The following is a 16,804-nucleotide window of genomic DNA, read 5'->3' as shown; positions in this document are numbered from 1 at the left end:
CACAGATAAATCTGGATGGTGCCAAATAAAATAATGGCTTGTTCATGACAAATGCAATGCAAATCAGCAGTTAGGCTTCATTATTTTTGAACTAGGCCTTATCAAAAACTTTATCCATGCGAGGACAGCCAGCTCGAGGGAAGCCGCCAGGACACCTGAAGTAACTGAATTTATCCGGCTTTGGGGCTGCGACTGGAGAAAGTGCATCGTGCAGCTTAATACAACAAATCAGATCGCTCTTTGAGTCTTTCACGCGCATTCTGGCAACCTGGATCAACAATTTCACGTCTTCCTTTGAGTTTGGCTTGGTGAAAGCCGTCTTTCCGACGGTCCCTGAACGCAGCGTGGCTGAGTTGCCGTCTTTGAACTCAGCAGCAGCTGTTGCCGCTCTGCAGACTGAAAACGGCTCCTGGAAAACAGTGACTTTGTGTGATTCTTGTGCTGAAATGTCGACGTGTGTTTAGTTTGGTCGGCGGGGCAGCCGGTGAAACGGTTTTCTGAGGACGGAAACTTTCCAGAGCCGGTGTGAGCGTGAACACAGGAAGACGCGTGGAAACGGATGTGTGACAGAATCATGAGCAGCAGCAGCAGCAGCAGCAGCAGCGCTTTGTGCTTTTCTCCCCGTCGTGTCTCCACGCTGTAGACACGCGTGCTGTGGGAAGCTGCTTCGTCCTCTGTCGGGATTATTCGGACCACAGGTGTGAGGACTCATGGGGACTCAGGGGACGGGACGGAAGAGGAGCACCAAGACGGACAAGACGACAGCCGAGGACGATGCGCTCAACCTCATAGCAAGAGAGGTGAGAAACAAGTCCCACAAATCCCGAGAGCCGCCGCTTCGACGGCTGGTCGCTTTTAAATCACCGTCAGGAGGACGTGAAACCGAGCGGCCAACTTCTGCGGTCTCACACGAAGCCCTGCCCGAAAAAGAAAAAGTCGCAGTTCCTTGACTGGCCACTAGAGTAGAGCCCGACCGATATGGAGTTTTTGAGGCCGATGCCGATAACGATATTTGGATGAAAAAAAATGCCGATAATCAATAAAGCAGCTGATATGCCCATAGCTGATAAGTCAGCCGATATTATTACCTCCGCCAAGGAGGTTATGTTTTCGGTCACGTTTGTTTGTTTGTCTGTCTGTCAGCAGGATAACTCAAAGTTTTGAACGGATTTTGATGAAATTTTGTGGAGTGATTGGAAATGACAAGAGGAACAAGTGATTAAATTTTAGTGGTGATCTGGATCCCGATGCTAATGCGTTAGCATGTCTATGGCATTTTCAATGTTAAAAGTTAGCATTAAGCAGTTGCAGCTGTCATCACGTTCGGGTGCATTTGTTTTCAAATTGTAATATTTCTTACATTTATTTTTGTTTATATATTAATAATCTAATGATTATTATATATAGTTTTAGAGAAAGAGACAAAAAGAAATAGATCACTGTGCCAAGGAGGGAATCTCTTTAGGGTCAGTGACCCTATGGCCTTGTTTAGTGAAGTGTTTCATAAATGCTAAAAAAATTAATATATTTGCAGTTTAGTTGAATAATAAATTGAATTTGATCTCTTATTTGTTTTTGTCTGTAAGCACATGCAATATCAATATCAGTGCTCAGATGACAGTTGCTTCTGGGAAATGTGCAAGTTGCAATAAACTGTGATGTCAAGCGCTAAGGATACATGCTATCCAGTCACAGCAGATGAAGCTTTTTTTACTACTGAGCAAACATCATTGTTAGACTTTTTTAGGTTTAATGATTCCACAACGTGTAGATGTTATGGTGTCAGTGACCCGCATGGCCTTGGCAGAGCTTTGCACTCTGAGTGCTTCTAGTTATTATTATTTTTTAAATGAATAAAATGTTCTTTTTTGGACCCTTAACAAAAAAGGTATGAGCTAAAAGCTGAAGCTTTGTCCTCATATTGATTAACTTTATAACAGAAAAATTTTCAAGTTCAAAAAATGCAATCAAGAATTAAACCTTTGTGAAATTAGCAAATTCATATCATTAAAAAGAGTTGTGAAATACATCTGTTCTTGTACCTCTTGTTGCTGCAACTTAGATATAGGTTCAGGATAAGGATATAGACCCTTATAAACTTACTTGTTTGCTTTTGTCAGCCAATCAGTGCAGTGTGACGGCAAACTACGGGGGCCGGTGATGAACACATTTAAGCAGGGGTGTAAGCAGCTCTTAGTTGAATGGAGTCAGAGCTCCATCTACTAGACAAATGGTGCAAGGACATTTTACATTGCCGACACAAACATTATTTCAGTAACTGTTCTGTTTATGAGAAATTATCGGCGTTCTATCGGCAAAATTTCGGCCGATAGTGAGTACTTTGAAAAGGGCTTATATCAGCCGATAATATTGGCTCTACACATGAAGCTGGTTCCAAAATAGAGCCTAATAGTCTGGGTTAAAATAGGGACACGTATGACCTAAATATGGAGGTACCAGCTGTACGAGGCCTGAGACACTTTCCAGGCAGCAGTGCTGAGTTTGCGTTTTGTGGAATGTGTTTATTTTTTGACAACCGGGAACCCTCCTATTTTATGATGTGGTTGAAATCCCCCCCTGCAACCTTATTTTCAAATGGCGTAGAAGTTAGGAAATTCCGTGACTGAAAAATTGCGTCGAAAAAGTCCAACAAATTCGCCTTGAAGGTGACTAAGATCGGTTTTCAAATCATATAGAACATTTAATTCATGTAGTTGCATACCTTTCTTCTACGTTTGGTGGTGATCGAGGCCTTTGCATGCATTTTTTTTGTTTTTATGACCCACAAAACCAATGTCGAGTCAGCAAGTCAGTGGACATGGTGAAATTGACATTTTTTAACCTTGAGAACTACTGTCAGAAAACAGTGTTTATACGGTTGATTGTTGCAAATCACACATTTAAATGAGATAATAATTAGGTTTGACAGAGTACCATCATTTTGAAATGTAAACAGTGAGACACCGGTCACCGCTTTCTGGCGTTTGTCCCTTAAAACACACAGATGTAAATTACCAAGATCTTCCCACCTTCAGATGCTCATAACTTTCTTCATATTTGACATAGAACAAATTTTGAAACACCATTTTGAAGGTCTCTGTACGCTCTTTGCAACCACAGTTTCTGTTACAATTCCTTTAACTTTAATTTTTTTTGTCACGTACCTAGTTAAAATGTCCAACTTTAGAGCAGAAATATATACATGTCTACAACTTCTTAGTTTAAGATGTTTTATACCATAAATTTCTGTAAAATTAGGGGTGTGGATGCTTTGAGTGACAGCGGCTCAGATGAGTGTTTCTGCCTCTCGTAGCGTCTTTAGCTGTCAGCTCAGAGGGCGCTTGGCGCTGCTGTTAGCTGTTGTGTTGATGGTGTTTGTCATTTTAGATATTTTATCACAAACACTTGGAATAATATGTCTTATTTTGTGGTGACACGTCCTAACGGGTCTTCTAAGACGTCCCTGCTAATGGAGCAGATAACTGTAACAATTGGTTATTTCTGGAAACAAGTACCAAAGTTGGCACAAATACTCCTTAAACATTAGTCTGTTGAAAAAACTGATTATCCACTTGAATATTCAATAGATGGCCAGGTAGGGGTCAATTGAAGAATTGTACAGGGCTCAAAATTAAAAAATTGTTCCAATCATATATATTGAGAGGTACACGACATCATTTGTCTGATCATAAATATTCCGAAAAGGTATAGTTTGGATGATCTATGACCGAATGTTATGGGGCAAAACAGCAAGAATGGTGACAAAGGTCAATTTCAGTTTGTACAGGGGTCAAAAGTTAAAGTTGCTCCAATTTTAGTTTTTAAAAAAAAAAAAAAAGTGGTGCAAATTATTGGTTGAACTAATAGGATTAATAAATGGAATAGTTCTGACTGTGTTAAATGTTTGGTCTGTAAGGTAAAGGTCAAACAATGTCAACGTCCATTGGATTCTATGACATGTGACATATGTTACCCTGTAACATGATAACGAAGCATGACACATGGTGCAAACTATTCCTTTTTAAAACCATATTAACTCTGGAGTTAATAGGGTCTGGAGCAACTTTAATTTCTGACCCCTGTACAAACTAAAGCTGACCTTTGTCACCATTCTTGTTGTTTTTTATCCCATACCTCCATAACATTCAGTCACAGATAGTCCAATCTATACCTTTTTGTAATATTTATGTTCAGACAAATAATGTGGTGTAGTTTTCAATATGATTGGAGCATTTATACATTTTGACCCCTGTGTAATTCTTCAATTGACCCCTACCTGGCCACCCATTGAAAATTCAAGTGGATAATCAGTTTTTTCAACAGACTAATGTTTAAGGAGTATTTGTGCCAACTTTGGTGGTTGTATCACCGTGTGAAAGATTCCTCTGTAAATATTCTGTTATCTGCTGCACTATGGTGCAGTATTTTCACTGAGTGAAACTTTCGTCTGTTTTAATGGCGTGTGCTAACAGTGTTAGCTAGTGTTCATTTCGTCAGATGAGAAGAGACGAAATATGTTTGTCAACAACCCTTCGGCTGCTCCCTTGTTTGCACTCGGGGTCGCCACAGCAAATCCAAGGTGGATCTGCATGTTGAATTGGCACAGGTTTTACACCGGATGCCCTTCCTGACACAACTCCACATTACATGGAGAAATGTGGCAGGGGTGGGATTTGAACCCGGAGCCTTCTGAACTGAAACCAAGCGCATTAACCACTTGGCCACCACCCCTGCTTGTCAACATCTGTTTTTTTTTTTTTTTCATGATGAAAATGAAATGAAAACATTACGTTGTCCTAAAACACTAAAATGAAATTAACATGCGTTATTGTTGATGGAAAAAAGATGAGACTAAAATGTTTTGCATGAAGTAAAAACAAACAAAATCTCTCCATTTTCGTCTTTTGTCACCCACTGGTGTCTGTGGCTTTCCTCCAAGCACTCTGGTTTCCTCCCACTATCACACCTGGTGGGTTCATCCCTGAAGATGTTCTCTATGGAGACCTCGCTGTGGGGTCCAGGCCTGTTGAACGACTACTGTGAGACGGTGTCTTGTGACATCAGTATGAACACCTGGGAAAAGTATGACGTCTGATCAAAGTACTCAGCCTCATACTGTAAATCCTGACTTATGCTTCTACGACTCCGTAACTTTGTGATCACTCAGTGACGTGACCACAGTAATGTAGTTTCCGGCGGTAATGCAATTTACCGACAGAATACGAGGTCTGTCAATAAGTAACGGTCCTTTTTATTTTTTCAAAAACTATATGGATTCATTCATATGTTTTTACGTCAGACATGCTTGAACCCTTGTGCGCATGCGTGAGTTTTTCCACGCCTGTCGGTGACGTCATTCGCCTGTGAGCACTCCTTGTGGGAGGAGTCGTCCAGCCCCTCGTCAGAATTCCTTTGTCTGAGAAGTTGCTGAGAGACTGACGCTTTGTTTGATCAGAATTTTTTCTAAACCTGTGAGACACATCGAAGTGGACACGGTTCGAAAAATTAAGCTGGTTTTCGGTGAAAATTTTAACGGCTGATGAGAGATTTTGAGGTGATACTGTTGCTTTAAGGACTTCCCACGGTGCGAGACGTCGTGCAGCGCTCTCAGGCGCCGTCGTCAGCCTGTTTCAAGCTGAAAACCTCCACATTTCAGGCTTTATTGATCCAGGACGTCGTGAGAGAACAGAGAAGTTTCACAAGAAGTCGGTTTCAGCATTTTATCCGGATATTCCACTGTTAAAGGAGATTTTTTTAATGAAAGATGTGCAGACGGGTCCGCACGTCGGGATGCAGCCGGCGCAGTGTGGCGGCACAGGAAAAACACCTCCGTGTTGATAACCATTTGTAAAATCCAGTTGGCTTTTGATGGCTTTCAGTGGAGTGAGTATATGAGAAATTGTTTAACAGCTGGAGATGTTCCAACTTGTCCTTAAGGCTTTCAACAGAGGTGTTTTTCCTGTGACGGAGCGTCACGGCGGCTGCGAGCCGACACTGCAATCCGCCTGCACGTCTTTCATTAAAAAAATCTCCTTTAACAGTGGAATATCCGGATAAAATGGTGAAACCGACTTCTTCTGAAACTTCTCTGTTCTCTCACGACGTCCTGGATCAATAGAGCCTGAAATGTGGAGGTTTTCAGCTTGAAACAGGCTGACGACGGCGCCTGAGAGCGCAGCACGACGTCTCGCACCGTGGGAAGTCCTTAAAGCGACAGTATCACCTCAAAAGCTCTCATCAGCTGTTAAAATTTTCACTGAAAACCAGCTTAATTTTCGAACCGTGTCCACTTTGATGTGTCTCACAGGTTTAGAAAAAAGTTTGATCAAACAAAGCGCCAGTCTCTCAGCAACTTCTCAGACAAAGGAATTCCGACGAGGGGCTGGATGACTCCTCCCACAAGGAGTGCTCACAGGCGAATGACGTCACCGACAGGCGTGGAAAAACTCACGCATGCGCACGAGGGTTCAAGCATGTCTGACGTAAAAACATATGAATGAAATCCATATAGTTTTTGAAAAAAATAAAAAGGACCGTTACTTTATTGACAGACCTCATAGTTGGGGGTGCAACGTGGAGAACAAGGCAGGGACTTTCTTTCCGCCTGCACCACCACTGTTCCTGGTTGTTGTTGTTGTTGGTGGGTTTTTTTCTTCCCTTTTTATTTAATGCTGTCTGTGTGCAGTGAGATTTGAGATTAATGTAACTTTGAGGGAAAATGAAGAAGTGGTCAAGCAGTCAAGTGTTGATTCATTGAAATACATAAATACTGTACACCAGAAAGTTACTTTTCATGGAAGGAAGTGTTAATTTACACGAACGCAACACAACGTTTAAATAAAATGAAAAGTTAAAAGGAAAATAACATTCCATTGCAGGTTTTCTGCATTTTAAAGTAGCTGCTGGTAGTTTATGGTTCAGCATGAGGACCAGCAGTTGGACCATAAGTGTCGATCCAAACTGTGGCACAGTGTTTCTTGCGTCTATTCGTTAAGTGGATGTCGTCTATTACCGTGGCACCACGCGGCGTGGCGCCTTTCATGTGTGACCTGCAGGTGATCATGGCGGTTTAGTTTAGTGTATTATGAGTTTGTTCTTCATGTGCTAACTTGCTGGAATTTTTGCTGCTGCTTTTTCGGACAATGCATATTTTTTTGTTGGCAGCTGTTTGACACGGTTCCTTATTTGGCGTTGAAGTCATGTTGTGACAAGTTGACACACAGTTTAAAGGTTCTTAATCCCCTTATCATTATGAGTGGAGACTGGAGAATATGACAAATGAGTGTTTTGAGGTGGGAGTGATGTCTGGTGTGTCTTCTTCAGCGGTGTAATTGTTCTCTCCGTACCTGCTCTGCACCAGGGCTGGGCTTTGGCAGGGACCTCATGATGTGATGTGTATTATTATGACACAGTATGTTGTGATATGTTGCATATTGCTGATCCTGCAATGTTCCACATAATGGGCCTCATGTATCAACATGCGTATGGCGATATTTGAGCGTATATGGGGTGTACGCCAAAATGGCTGCACCACTTGGCATTTATCAATATGGTCGTTGTGAAAATATACACCAGGTCGAGAGGTGGTGCAAATTATACGCCAAAATGAACCAGCACTGGAATCCACATAAAAATGAAACTGATCAACATGACAAACAGTGCCATTATACAAATCAATGCATATGTTACATAAATACACTTTCCTGATTATATACATAATAATCGATACAAATCCCGCTTTTGCGGGATTGTTGGTCTTGAGCACGATCCGTGGTCACAGCGCTGACTGCAAAGAAAGCGCTGCTCGCCTTTTTCTCCAGACTTCGAGCCTGGAGCCAGAGCAGCGCTGAGCTTAACTTCATGTGGTGTGATCGTTTTTAGACAATGAAATTGATCATTACAACTGTAGTGTAGTGTAGTCTTATTAAATTAAGCGAGCAAATATCCACATGTCAAGAATATTGACATGTGAAAAGAGAATACAGTGGTCCCTCGCTATAACGCCGTTCACCTTTCGCGAGCCATCGCAGTTTCGCAGATTTCTTTAGTCCATTTTGCATGCTTTTTTTTTTTTTACAGTGCATTGTGTTCTGCGTGTCTGTTTATAAGAATCTTCTCGCCCAGAAGAAAAAAGAGCGCCAACAACTACTCATAACTGTGTTTGTCACTCGGAAACCGACACCTGCACCGAGGTTTGACTCAGTGGAAAAAGGCGCGGCGCCAGGACGAAGAGGCGCGATCAGAGAAACTGAAATACTGGTCAGTCACTATTAATAATTTCTTATGTGTCCAACCTCGTAGGTTGATCGTTAAAATTAAATTCGCTAGTTCTAAAAGCCATCATAATTACTTATAGGAAAGCGTTCTATTTTTATTTCTCAAACAAATGTTTGGACCTGAAAACAGGTTGGTCTTATTTTTCTGCTGAGGTTTGAACTTTGAGAGTGTTTACACACGAGAGAAAAGTGAGAAAATGTTAATGCCTGTTTGAGAAAGTGTATAAAGTGGTTTTACAGCTTTAAAACATCTATAATAATTGTAAAAAATAACGCTGACTACGTCGCGGTTTCATGTAATATGGGCTATTTTTAGATTGTAACTCCCCGCGATAACGAGGGACCACTGTAACACTTTTTGATTAGTACTACAAACAATTGATACGACGGCCGCTTTTGACGCTCTATTGGCACGCGTTGTGAATTGGTGGAGTTCTTTTTCTTTGCTGTCTTCCTGGCTTCCATGTCGTAAAATGAGGGTGTGTCTGAAGCGGAGTCTGAATATGTTATGGGAGTGTTCATTATAATTACGATTGTTTTCAACCCGCCACATTTATCAAGGTCACGTCGGGTGTACACTGGAAATGGGCAGGTGCGCACTGCTTGATACATGTCACGGGCAACTTTGGTGTACTTCAAATTACACCGTAAATTTACACCACAATTGCGCAACTTTGATACATGAGGTCCAATGAGTGAAAATATACAAATTGAGCTGAAATACAAACCTGGGTAGTCTGTGTTACTTCGCATTATCCTCATAACAAATTATTTCAAAACACTCCATTTTAAATTCCCCTTCCACTTTATGAGATTGCAAGGGCATTTCCATGCTGAATGGGGAAAATTAAGCAAGATTTTTTGTTACAGTGTTTCCCCTTTCATTTCATTTTCTAGATATAAAATTTTTTATTTTGTTCATTTTTTCAGGAAACAAAGGACTTTTGGTGTACGCGAGTCACGCTGTAATTAACACCTCACACCTTGTGTCAGCTGGCACATGCCACAAGACGTGGTGTCTAAAAATGTATATGTGTGGGAGTAGACAAAAACATAAACTTGAAAAGTGACCAAATATTTACTGCGCGTCAAATGTTAAAACCAATTACTGCAGGGACAAAAATGCCACATAATAAAAATTGCAGAGGCAAATTCTCTTCCTTAAAGTGTGTATCACTAGTAAATAAAATGTCAAATGAGCCGACTATTATAAAGAATTTTGAAACTATTGGCGCATTTTATTTTTGGTGCCATATATTCTGAGAAATGAAGTCATAAACATGGGGAAATTAGTATGATTTCGCCAGCCTCCTCTGATAAACGCTCAGAATCTATCACGCTGTGAGGAGTAGGGATGCACCAATCCACATTTCCGAGCTGATCCCGATATCTTGCATATCTGCCGATACCAATACTATTCCGATACCGGAGCTCTGTTTGCTTTACTGTTATTATTGTCATTATTGTTAATCTTATGAGGGTATTTTGTATCCCCAGTTACACAGCTTCATGATAAAGTGTTTAGCAGAGGATTTTCTTAAAAAGGAGACCTGAAACCTCAGCTGCAATTTGCCAGAAGGCACATCTAAGATACAAGCCTAGATTTGATGTTTTGGTAAAAGAATTAAGTACTTTTTTAAACAGACTTTTACAGACTTAAAGGAGAAAATACAGCTCTCTCCCACTCTGTCTCTCTCTCTCTCTCATTCTCAATTTTCAATTTCAATGGAGCTTTATTGACATAAACATATGTTTACATTGTCAAAGCAAGTGTTGGACCAAAAAAATAAAAGGTCCTCTCTCTCACTCTTGTGCTCAGTCGCTCCCCGTTTTCCTGCTGAGCAAACTTGGAACTTTTTGGAAACACGAAGTTTTTCAACTGTAAAATAAACCGTAAATTTCTAAATGTATCATCAGCGATGCTCATGCGAGGAACTCTGGATTAATATTGAAGGATTGTGATGGAGTTTTTTTCCCCATTCAGCAGATAGAAACTCTCTTCAACTCTGCTCCTGTGCTGCTCTGAGCTGAGCTGCTGAGCTGCTTTTTCACAGCCTCCGGACACTGAAGTGGCTGATTTTTCAGTAACAATTCAGTTAATTTTTCAGAAAATCTGTACTTGGTGGCACAGACATTTTGAACCAGAGAGCCGGATGGAAATTTCATTTGCTGAAAGATGGAATGTTCATGTTCATTAAATGAATGTTAATTAAGCGTTCATTATTTGTACATTATACGTATGACACCCAATTGGATCCTTGTCATTTGATTGATGGATTGTATGTCATGTGATCTTCATTGTTTGCCCATATGAGGGACGTCACTGCCGTGCATTTCTGTCCTATGTGTTTCACTTCATTGCATGGCTCTTAGCTTTTTTTGTAAAAGTGCTTCCGTGATCCAAGGAAGTTGAATCCAGCAGCATTCCCAGGGATGACTTTTGCAGCTGTTGAAGTGCTGTCAGATGAAGAGGAGGAGAAGTACTTGTTGCGATATTTCGCTGGATTTGAGCAAGCAGATGTGTGTTATCACACACACTCTGCTGAATTCCTCACCCTCTCATTCTGCTCGGCAGTGTGCCACACGGAGTAACTTGCCTGGTCCCACTGCCCTCAGAGTCCCGCTCCGAGAAGAAACACCTCTACACGTTTAAATAGAATGACACAGATCTATTTACATGTCATGTAAAACAAATAATAAATGGTTTCCATTCGTGCAGTAGAAAGAATATTTTCTTTCACTGAAAGATGGAAAGTACCACTGAGCTCGGTATGCAAATATTCTTACTGTTACAGTCATTCATCATTTCTATACTCGTCTGTTGAACCCATCCTGACACAAAACAGGTAATTAAAAAAACTGTCTAGTCAGGAATTCTTTCATTCATTTGACAGAACATTTGCTGGGATGCTGAGATATTTGATAATAAATGCTTGTATAATGACAGAATTGATCAGTGTCCCATATTTTGTGTGTTGGTGGGGGGTGGGAGGGCATCACTCCCAACCTTGATTTTGTGTTAGTTTTCTCATAATGTGACAAACACATGGTCCTCTGTACCAGTGCCCAACAGAGTGGTCTCTGTGTCTAACTGGTACTTTTCAAATCAGAATGTTTGTAATCATATTCATGAATTTCTTTCTAATACATGAGCAGCTCAGCCGTGTTTGTCCCTGTGTGGCTCTCGTTCACTGATTCTAAGACCCCGTTCAGACTGGGGCTTGCAGTCTGACTTGAGCAGAATTAAGTCTGAATCCCACTTGAGCCATATTCTTTTTATTTTTTTTATTTGAACATCGCAAATTAAATTTAAGGTGGATTGTTTTCAACCCAGGATTGAGTTGGATTTGAGTGGGAATCACTCTATTTGAAAGCAAATGTGGCTTAAATCCAGCTAGCTCGGGACCATGACGTCAAACGACGGAGAGAGACGGAGAGAGAGAGAGGGAGAGAGCGAGAGACGGAGAGAGAGAGAGAGCGAGAGACGGAGAGGGAGAGAGCGAGAGACGGAGAGAGAGAGAGAGCGAGAGACGGAGAGGGAGAGAGCGAGAGACGGAGAGAGAGAGAGCGAGAGACGAGAGAGAGAGAGGGAGAGAGCGGAGGGGGAGAGCGAGAGAGGGAGAGAAGAGAGAGGGAGAGAGAGAGAGAGGGAGAGAGCGAGAGGGAGAGAGCGAGAGAGGGAGAGAGAGGGAGAGAGGAGAGGAGAGAGAAGGGAGAGAAGAGAGGAGGAGACGAGAGGAGAGAGGAGAGGGAGGAGGGGGGAGAGGAGAGGAGAGGAGGGAGGGAGAGGAGGGAGGAGGATAGGAGAGGGAGGGAGATAGGAGAGAGGGAGGGAGGGAGGAGAGAGAGGGAGGAGAGAGAGAGAGGAGAGAGGGAGAGAGGGGGGGAGCGGGAGGAGAGAGGGAGCGAGAGGGAGAGAGCGCGGAAGAGAAGGAGCGAGACGGAGAGAGAGAGAGCGCGACGGAGAGGGAGCGCGGAAGAGAGAGAGAAAGCGAGAGAGAGAGGGAGCGCGGAAGAGAGAGAGAAAGCGAGAGAGAGGGAGAGAGAGAGGACTTCTGCATTAGCACACCTTCACCATGTGTAGCTTTCTGTGCTCACGCTACATCACAGTAGTGCCGTAAGTGATCCGTGTTTTTTTTTTTTTTTCTGATTGGTTATGAAATTTTTGATGGATGAATTCTACTTAAATGCTGACTTTCGGAGGCAGACATTTCAGTTGTAAAAGCTCATTTTCATTGATATGCATTAATTGTTAGTTTATAGCACAGTCTATCTTCCCAGCTGTATTTTATCAGTGAATTTTCTTTTCTTTTAAATGGTAAGAATTTTATTCTGGAGAGGAGGGATTGTTTGGATTGGAGTTTTAGGCTTTTACCCAGAACAGACAGGCACAGTTTATCTTGAGCTCCAGAACATGACCTTTGGTGTCGTCTTTTAATTTAACCTTTATTTAACCAAATAAGAAAACCCACTGAGATCCAGACCTCTTTCGCAGGGGGTATCTGACCAAGGAGGCAGCAGCACACACCAACAAGGCAAAGCAATAATAAAACAACACATCCGCCATAAAATACAAACACAAGCAGCTAACCTATGAACACAATAATTATTTTAAATAACAATGCAAGCTCTGAGACAATAAAGCACAAGGTTTAAGACATACACATTGTCCAAAAGATTTCCGTTTTTGGCTTTCTAATATTGATCGGAAAACCATTCAGTGAAACCAGCCCAGGCAGTTTCAATTCCTTTTGGATGGCATTCCCACAAAAAAAAGGGTGGGGGGGGAGCTAAACGCTTTCTTTCCCTTTTCCGTTTGAACGCGGGGAACAGAATCCTGTATCCTGCATTACAAAAGATTTGTCGGGTTTTCTTCAGTTGGATGGTTGGTTGATCTGTGCCAACCCAACGCGGATGCTATAGCACATTCAGTCATTGTGCTGCACGTGCGCACACTCGCACACAAAACATCAGTACAGAGTTTGTCTGTTTGAATTGTAGCTTCGCTGACTGTTTTTGCTGCGGTTGTGTATCTGTGGTTACACATTCCTCTAGCTGGTAATCACTGCTCTTCATAGTGCTGTGGCAGGAACGCTCCTCCGATGTTTGAAGGTACAAGGTGTGTGACGGGGCAGGATGGAACGCACAAGGCCTCGGCAGCAGTTTGACAGGGAATCGATACCTGGGTGTTGGTTTCCACTAAAGGAGTCTGCTTTGTGTCACATCTTTCAAACAAAAAGAAGGCCTTTGCCTTTAAATAACAGCATGTCTCCCGCTGACAGGATGGTATGTCGGGCCTGATGGCTTGGCCTGTTCTGCAGTAGAGCATTAAAAATAGACTATCCCGAATCTTCAGCTGTTGCTGCGCCCCGTTTTGAGGGGGATGGGTGGATATAAATGCCAACTCACAAACCTGGAATTGGCAAATGTATGGTTTTTATAATAAACATTCTACAGCTACACGTTATGTGCGGAGGAGATTGTTCTTTGTAGGGTTGGAAATGGTGACTGTTAGGATGCTGCTTTAAAGACCTGTTGCTGTATATTTATTGTATGTGTCAGAGTCGCGCAGCAAACAGGTGAAGACCGCACAGTAGAAATAAATGCCAAGTCCAGATGGCAGGCACTTGGTACAGGTGAGCCCCGTTAGCTCACGCACGCGCAAGTCCTGATTAGGTTTTACTCGCGGTCAAGTTGTGAATCCCAAAAAAATCAATCCATCATTCAGTGGGCCTGTTCCTGCAGTAGAGTCCGTCTTTAGAGGGTAGCACTGTTCACTGTAAAGTCATTGATATTTTCAAGCCTGTAACATTTAATTATTCATATTTTATATTTCCCTTAGGAAAAACAACTATAGTACATATTTGCTAGTTTTGATGAATTATTTAAATTTGACCTTCCACAATCCATCTTATTTCAGTATTTCCAAGTCCACCATTTCCTTCAACGTAGTCGCCTTAATTTTCCGGGTTTACCTTCGCATTCAGGTTTAGACGATATGTTAGATATTCCATTGAACACAAAAGGTCTAATCTCAAGGATTACTGATTGCACATCTTCTCTCAAGAACAAAACCCTTTTAAAAATCATAGAAGTTTGGGAGGATGAACTGGGAGAGGACATAGAAGAAAACATGTGGAATAGTGCCCTACAAAGAATCAATGAAAGCTCCTCCTGTGCTAAATTAACCATAATACAGTTCAGGGTCGTGCATCGCACCCATTTTTCCAAAGCAATATTGTCTAAAATATATTCCATCATATCTGCTAGTTGTGACAGATGTCACAATACTCCAGCCAGCTTAGCCCATATGTTTTGGTCATGCCCTGTCTTTGCTCCCTATTGGTCCTTTTATCTTTAAAACACTTTCAAAGGTGAAACCCAGTGTGGCAGCTGGAATATTCGGTGTTATGGATAAAAGACATTGTACAATACCACATGGACGTTAAAATATAGTTGTTTTTACAACGTTGCTTGTGTGGAGAAGAATACTTATGCAGTGGAAATCCAAAAACCTGCCTAAAGTATCTCTGTGGTTGAGTGACCTCATGCAGTTTATACAGTTGGAAAAGATAAAATACTCACTCAGAGGTGTTGACATATTTGGAGGGACTTAAAGTTCTGCCTAATGTAATTTAGTGGTGGTCTTCTTCTTTGTGCAAACTACAGAATGTCTGCTCAATAACACCACTGGACATATTACTATTATTTATTTTTCTTTTATTATTATGTCTTTATTTCCTCACTTTCATGGATTTTAAGTTTGTTATTTCAACAGTTGTCAGGTGTCAATTATTCCTTGTCTGCTAATCTGGAACAGTGTCCTTCAAGGTTTATTTTCTTAAGGTAAATGGGAGGGTGGGATGAGTGTGTGGTTACGTTCATCAAGTTCATTGTGTGTGTAAAAAAAAAAAAAAAAAAAAAAAAAAAAAAAAAAAAATGGAACTGTTAATGATTGTACATACTTTTACTATTTTGTTTGACAACTTTTCTGAATGAAAAGAATTATAAAGAAAAACAACTGTAGGCAGAGGCAGATCTACAGGATTATCCCAAGTTATGGTCCAGACTTTACAGGCCAAGTGCAGTTTGTCGAACATCCAGGCACAGTTCCGCCTTCAGTAAGATGTGAACATTTCATTGCTTTTCATCTCATTCCTTTGCAATTGTCTACAATTTCAGATTTGAGGAAAGACTCATCTTTGAATATATCTTGCAGATTGTAATTAGAAAATAAAAACTTTTGTTATAGATATTTAAAGTATGGTGCAAGATTATTGTTGGAGGTTCTTGTTTTGCTGCAGTTGGCATCCAACTGAATGGTTACATTACTGCCACCTGCTGCTCTGGAGTGGGAATCGCAGTAGCTTGGTGCCCCTCTGGATCCACCCCTGACTCCAGGGTCTTCTGGCAAATCAACTTAGATCTGCAGATAACCTTTTGTGCATAGCCTCAATCGGAAAGATGACAGATCCCCAATAAACAACCAGTAACGTAAGGAATTAAATAGACGTGCCCCGCCCCTTCAAATAGAGTGGAAACACTGTGATGAAAATGTCAGAATCTGCCTTCTGACTGCTCAGCGTTAAATGTTCACTACTTATAGAAATAAATGTTAAGACTGCTGATAAACACTCAAAGGTTCAGAAGCAAGACTCCTCAACTGGATGAGGAATTCATTTGAACCCATTTTCAGTTTTTGTGCCAAAGCAGCTTCAAATTGAGAACTTGTTTATATATAGAGGAACCTTTGGTTCTGGGAAAAATACCTGATTGTGTCAGTCAGTTGTGTTATTTGCTCTTGTGAGCGCGTCACCTGCAGCTTTTGACATTGAGGTTATTTACCAACTAGTTAATCGTAAAGCTCTGAGGACAACAGGTTTATTTTCTAACCCTGAACAATCACATCCTGATTGCTCTTCTGAGAGATCAGTGCGTCACCACAGTCCTACTTTCTGTGGATTTTTAATCTGGATAGGTACCTGTCCTATGACTTGTCTAGTTTTCTTCAAATGATTTCTTATAGTGTGTGTGTGTGTGTGTGTGTGTTTTGTAATAAAACTCAATTATTTTGGTGAAATAGTTGACTATTAATGGATTTTGCTAACAGTTCAGTTTGTCACTAAAGTGTGTGTATGTCACTGCTCAGTGTTCTACCTCACAGTGCAATAGGCATCGCGATACATGGATCCAATGCCTTTGTCTTGCAGTGTGTTGTGGTTTGATACATTCAGTGTTTTCCCTTGAAATCACCCTCCCAGGAGAAAAACACGAGGGTCCAAAGCTGAATTATGTAGTCTTATCATGTTCCTGCAAAGATTCATCATTCGTATACAAAAAGATGCACCAAAGGTATTGGTTTTACCAATGAGTGTAAATAAAATTGATTCAGTGTCTTGGAAATATTTACATACTGTATTCCACCCCCCACCCTCACCCGACTGTCTAAAGACAATTGGCTGTAAAAGTGATGATTTACTTGTTACACTAAAGGATCCCAATATTTGCACAACCCATAAATGGTAAAT

At 41.3% G+C, this 16,804-nt stretch overlaps 1 protein-coding gene across 1 annotated transcript in view; it reads left to right on the top strand.

The window, feature by feature from the left end:
- Window positions 1-362: 362 nt before the first annotated feature.
- lrrfip1a (leucine rich repeat (in FLII) interacting protein 1a) overlaps window positions 363-16,804 on the top strand; it is a 127,489-nt gene continuing 111,047 nt past the window's right edge. The window contains exon 1 of the mRNA XM_034186097.1: window positions 363-800. Within this exon, the coding sequence (XP_034041988.1) occupies window positions 711-800 (90 nt within the window). The 5' untranslated portion in view covers window positions 363-710. The remainder of the gene's footprint in view (window positions 801-16,804) is intronic.

The sequence above is a fragment of the Thalassophryne amazonica genome, chromosome 14 (genome assembly GCF_902500255.1).
Source record: "Thalassophryne amazonica chromosome 14, fThaAma1.1, whole genome shotgun sequence".
NCBI lineage: Eukaryota > Metazoa > Chordata > Actinopteri > Batrachoidiformes > Batrachoididae > Thalassophryne > Thalassophryne amazonica.
This window is presented reverse-complemented; position numbering and strand designations above follow the sequence as displayed.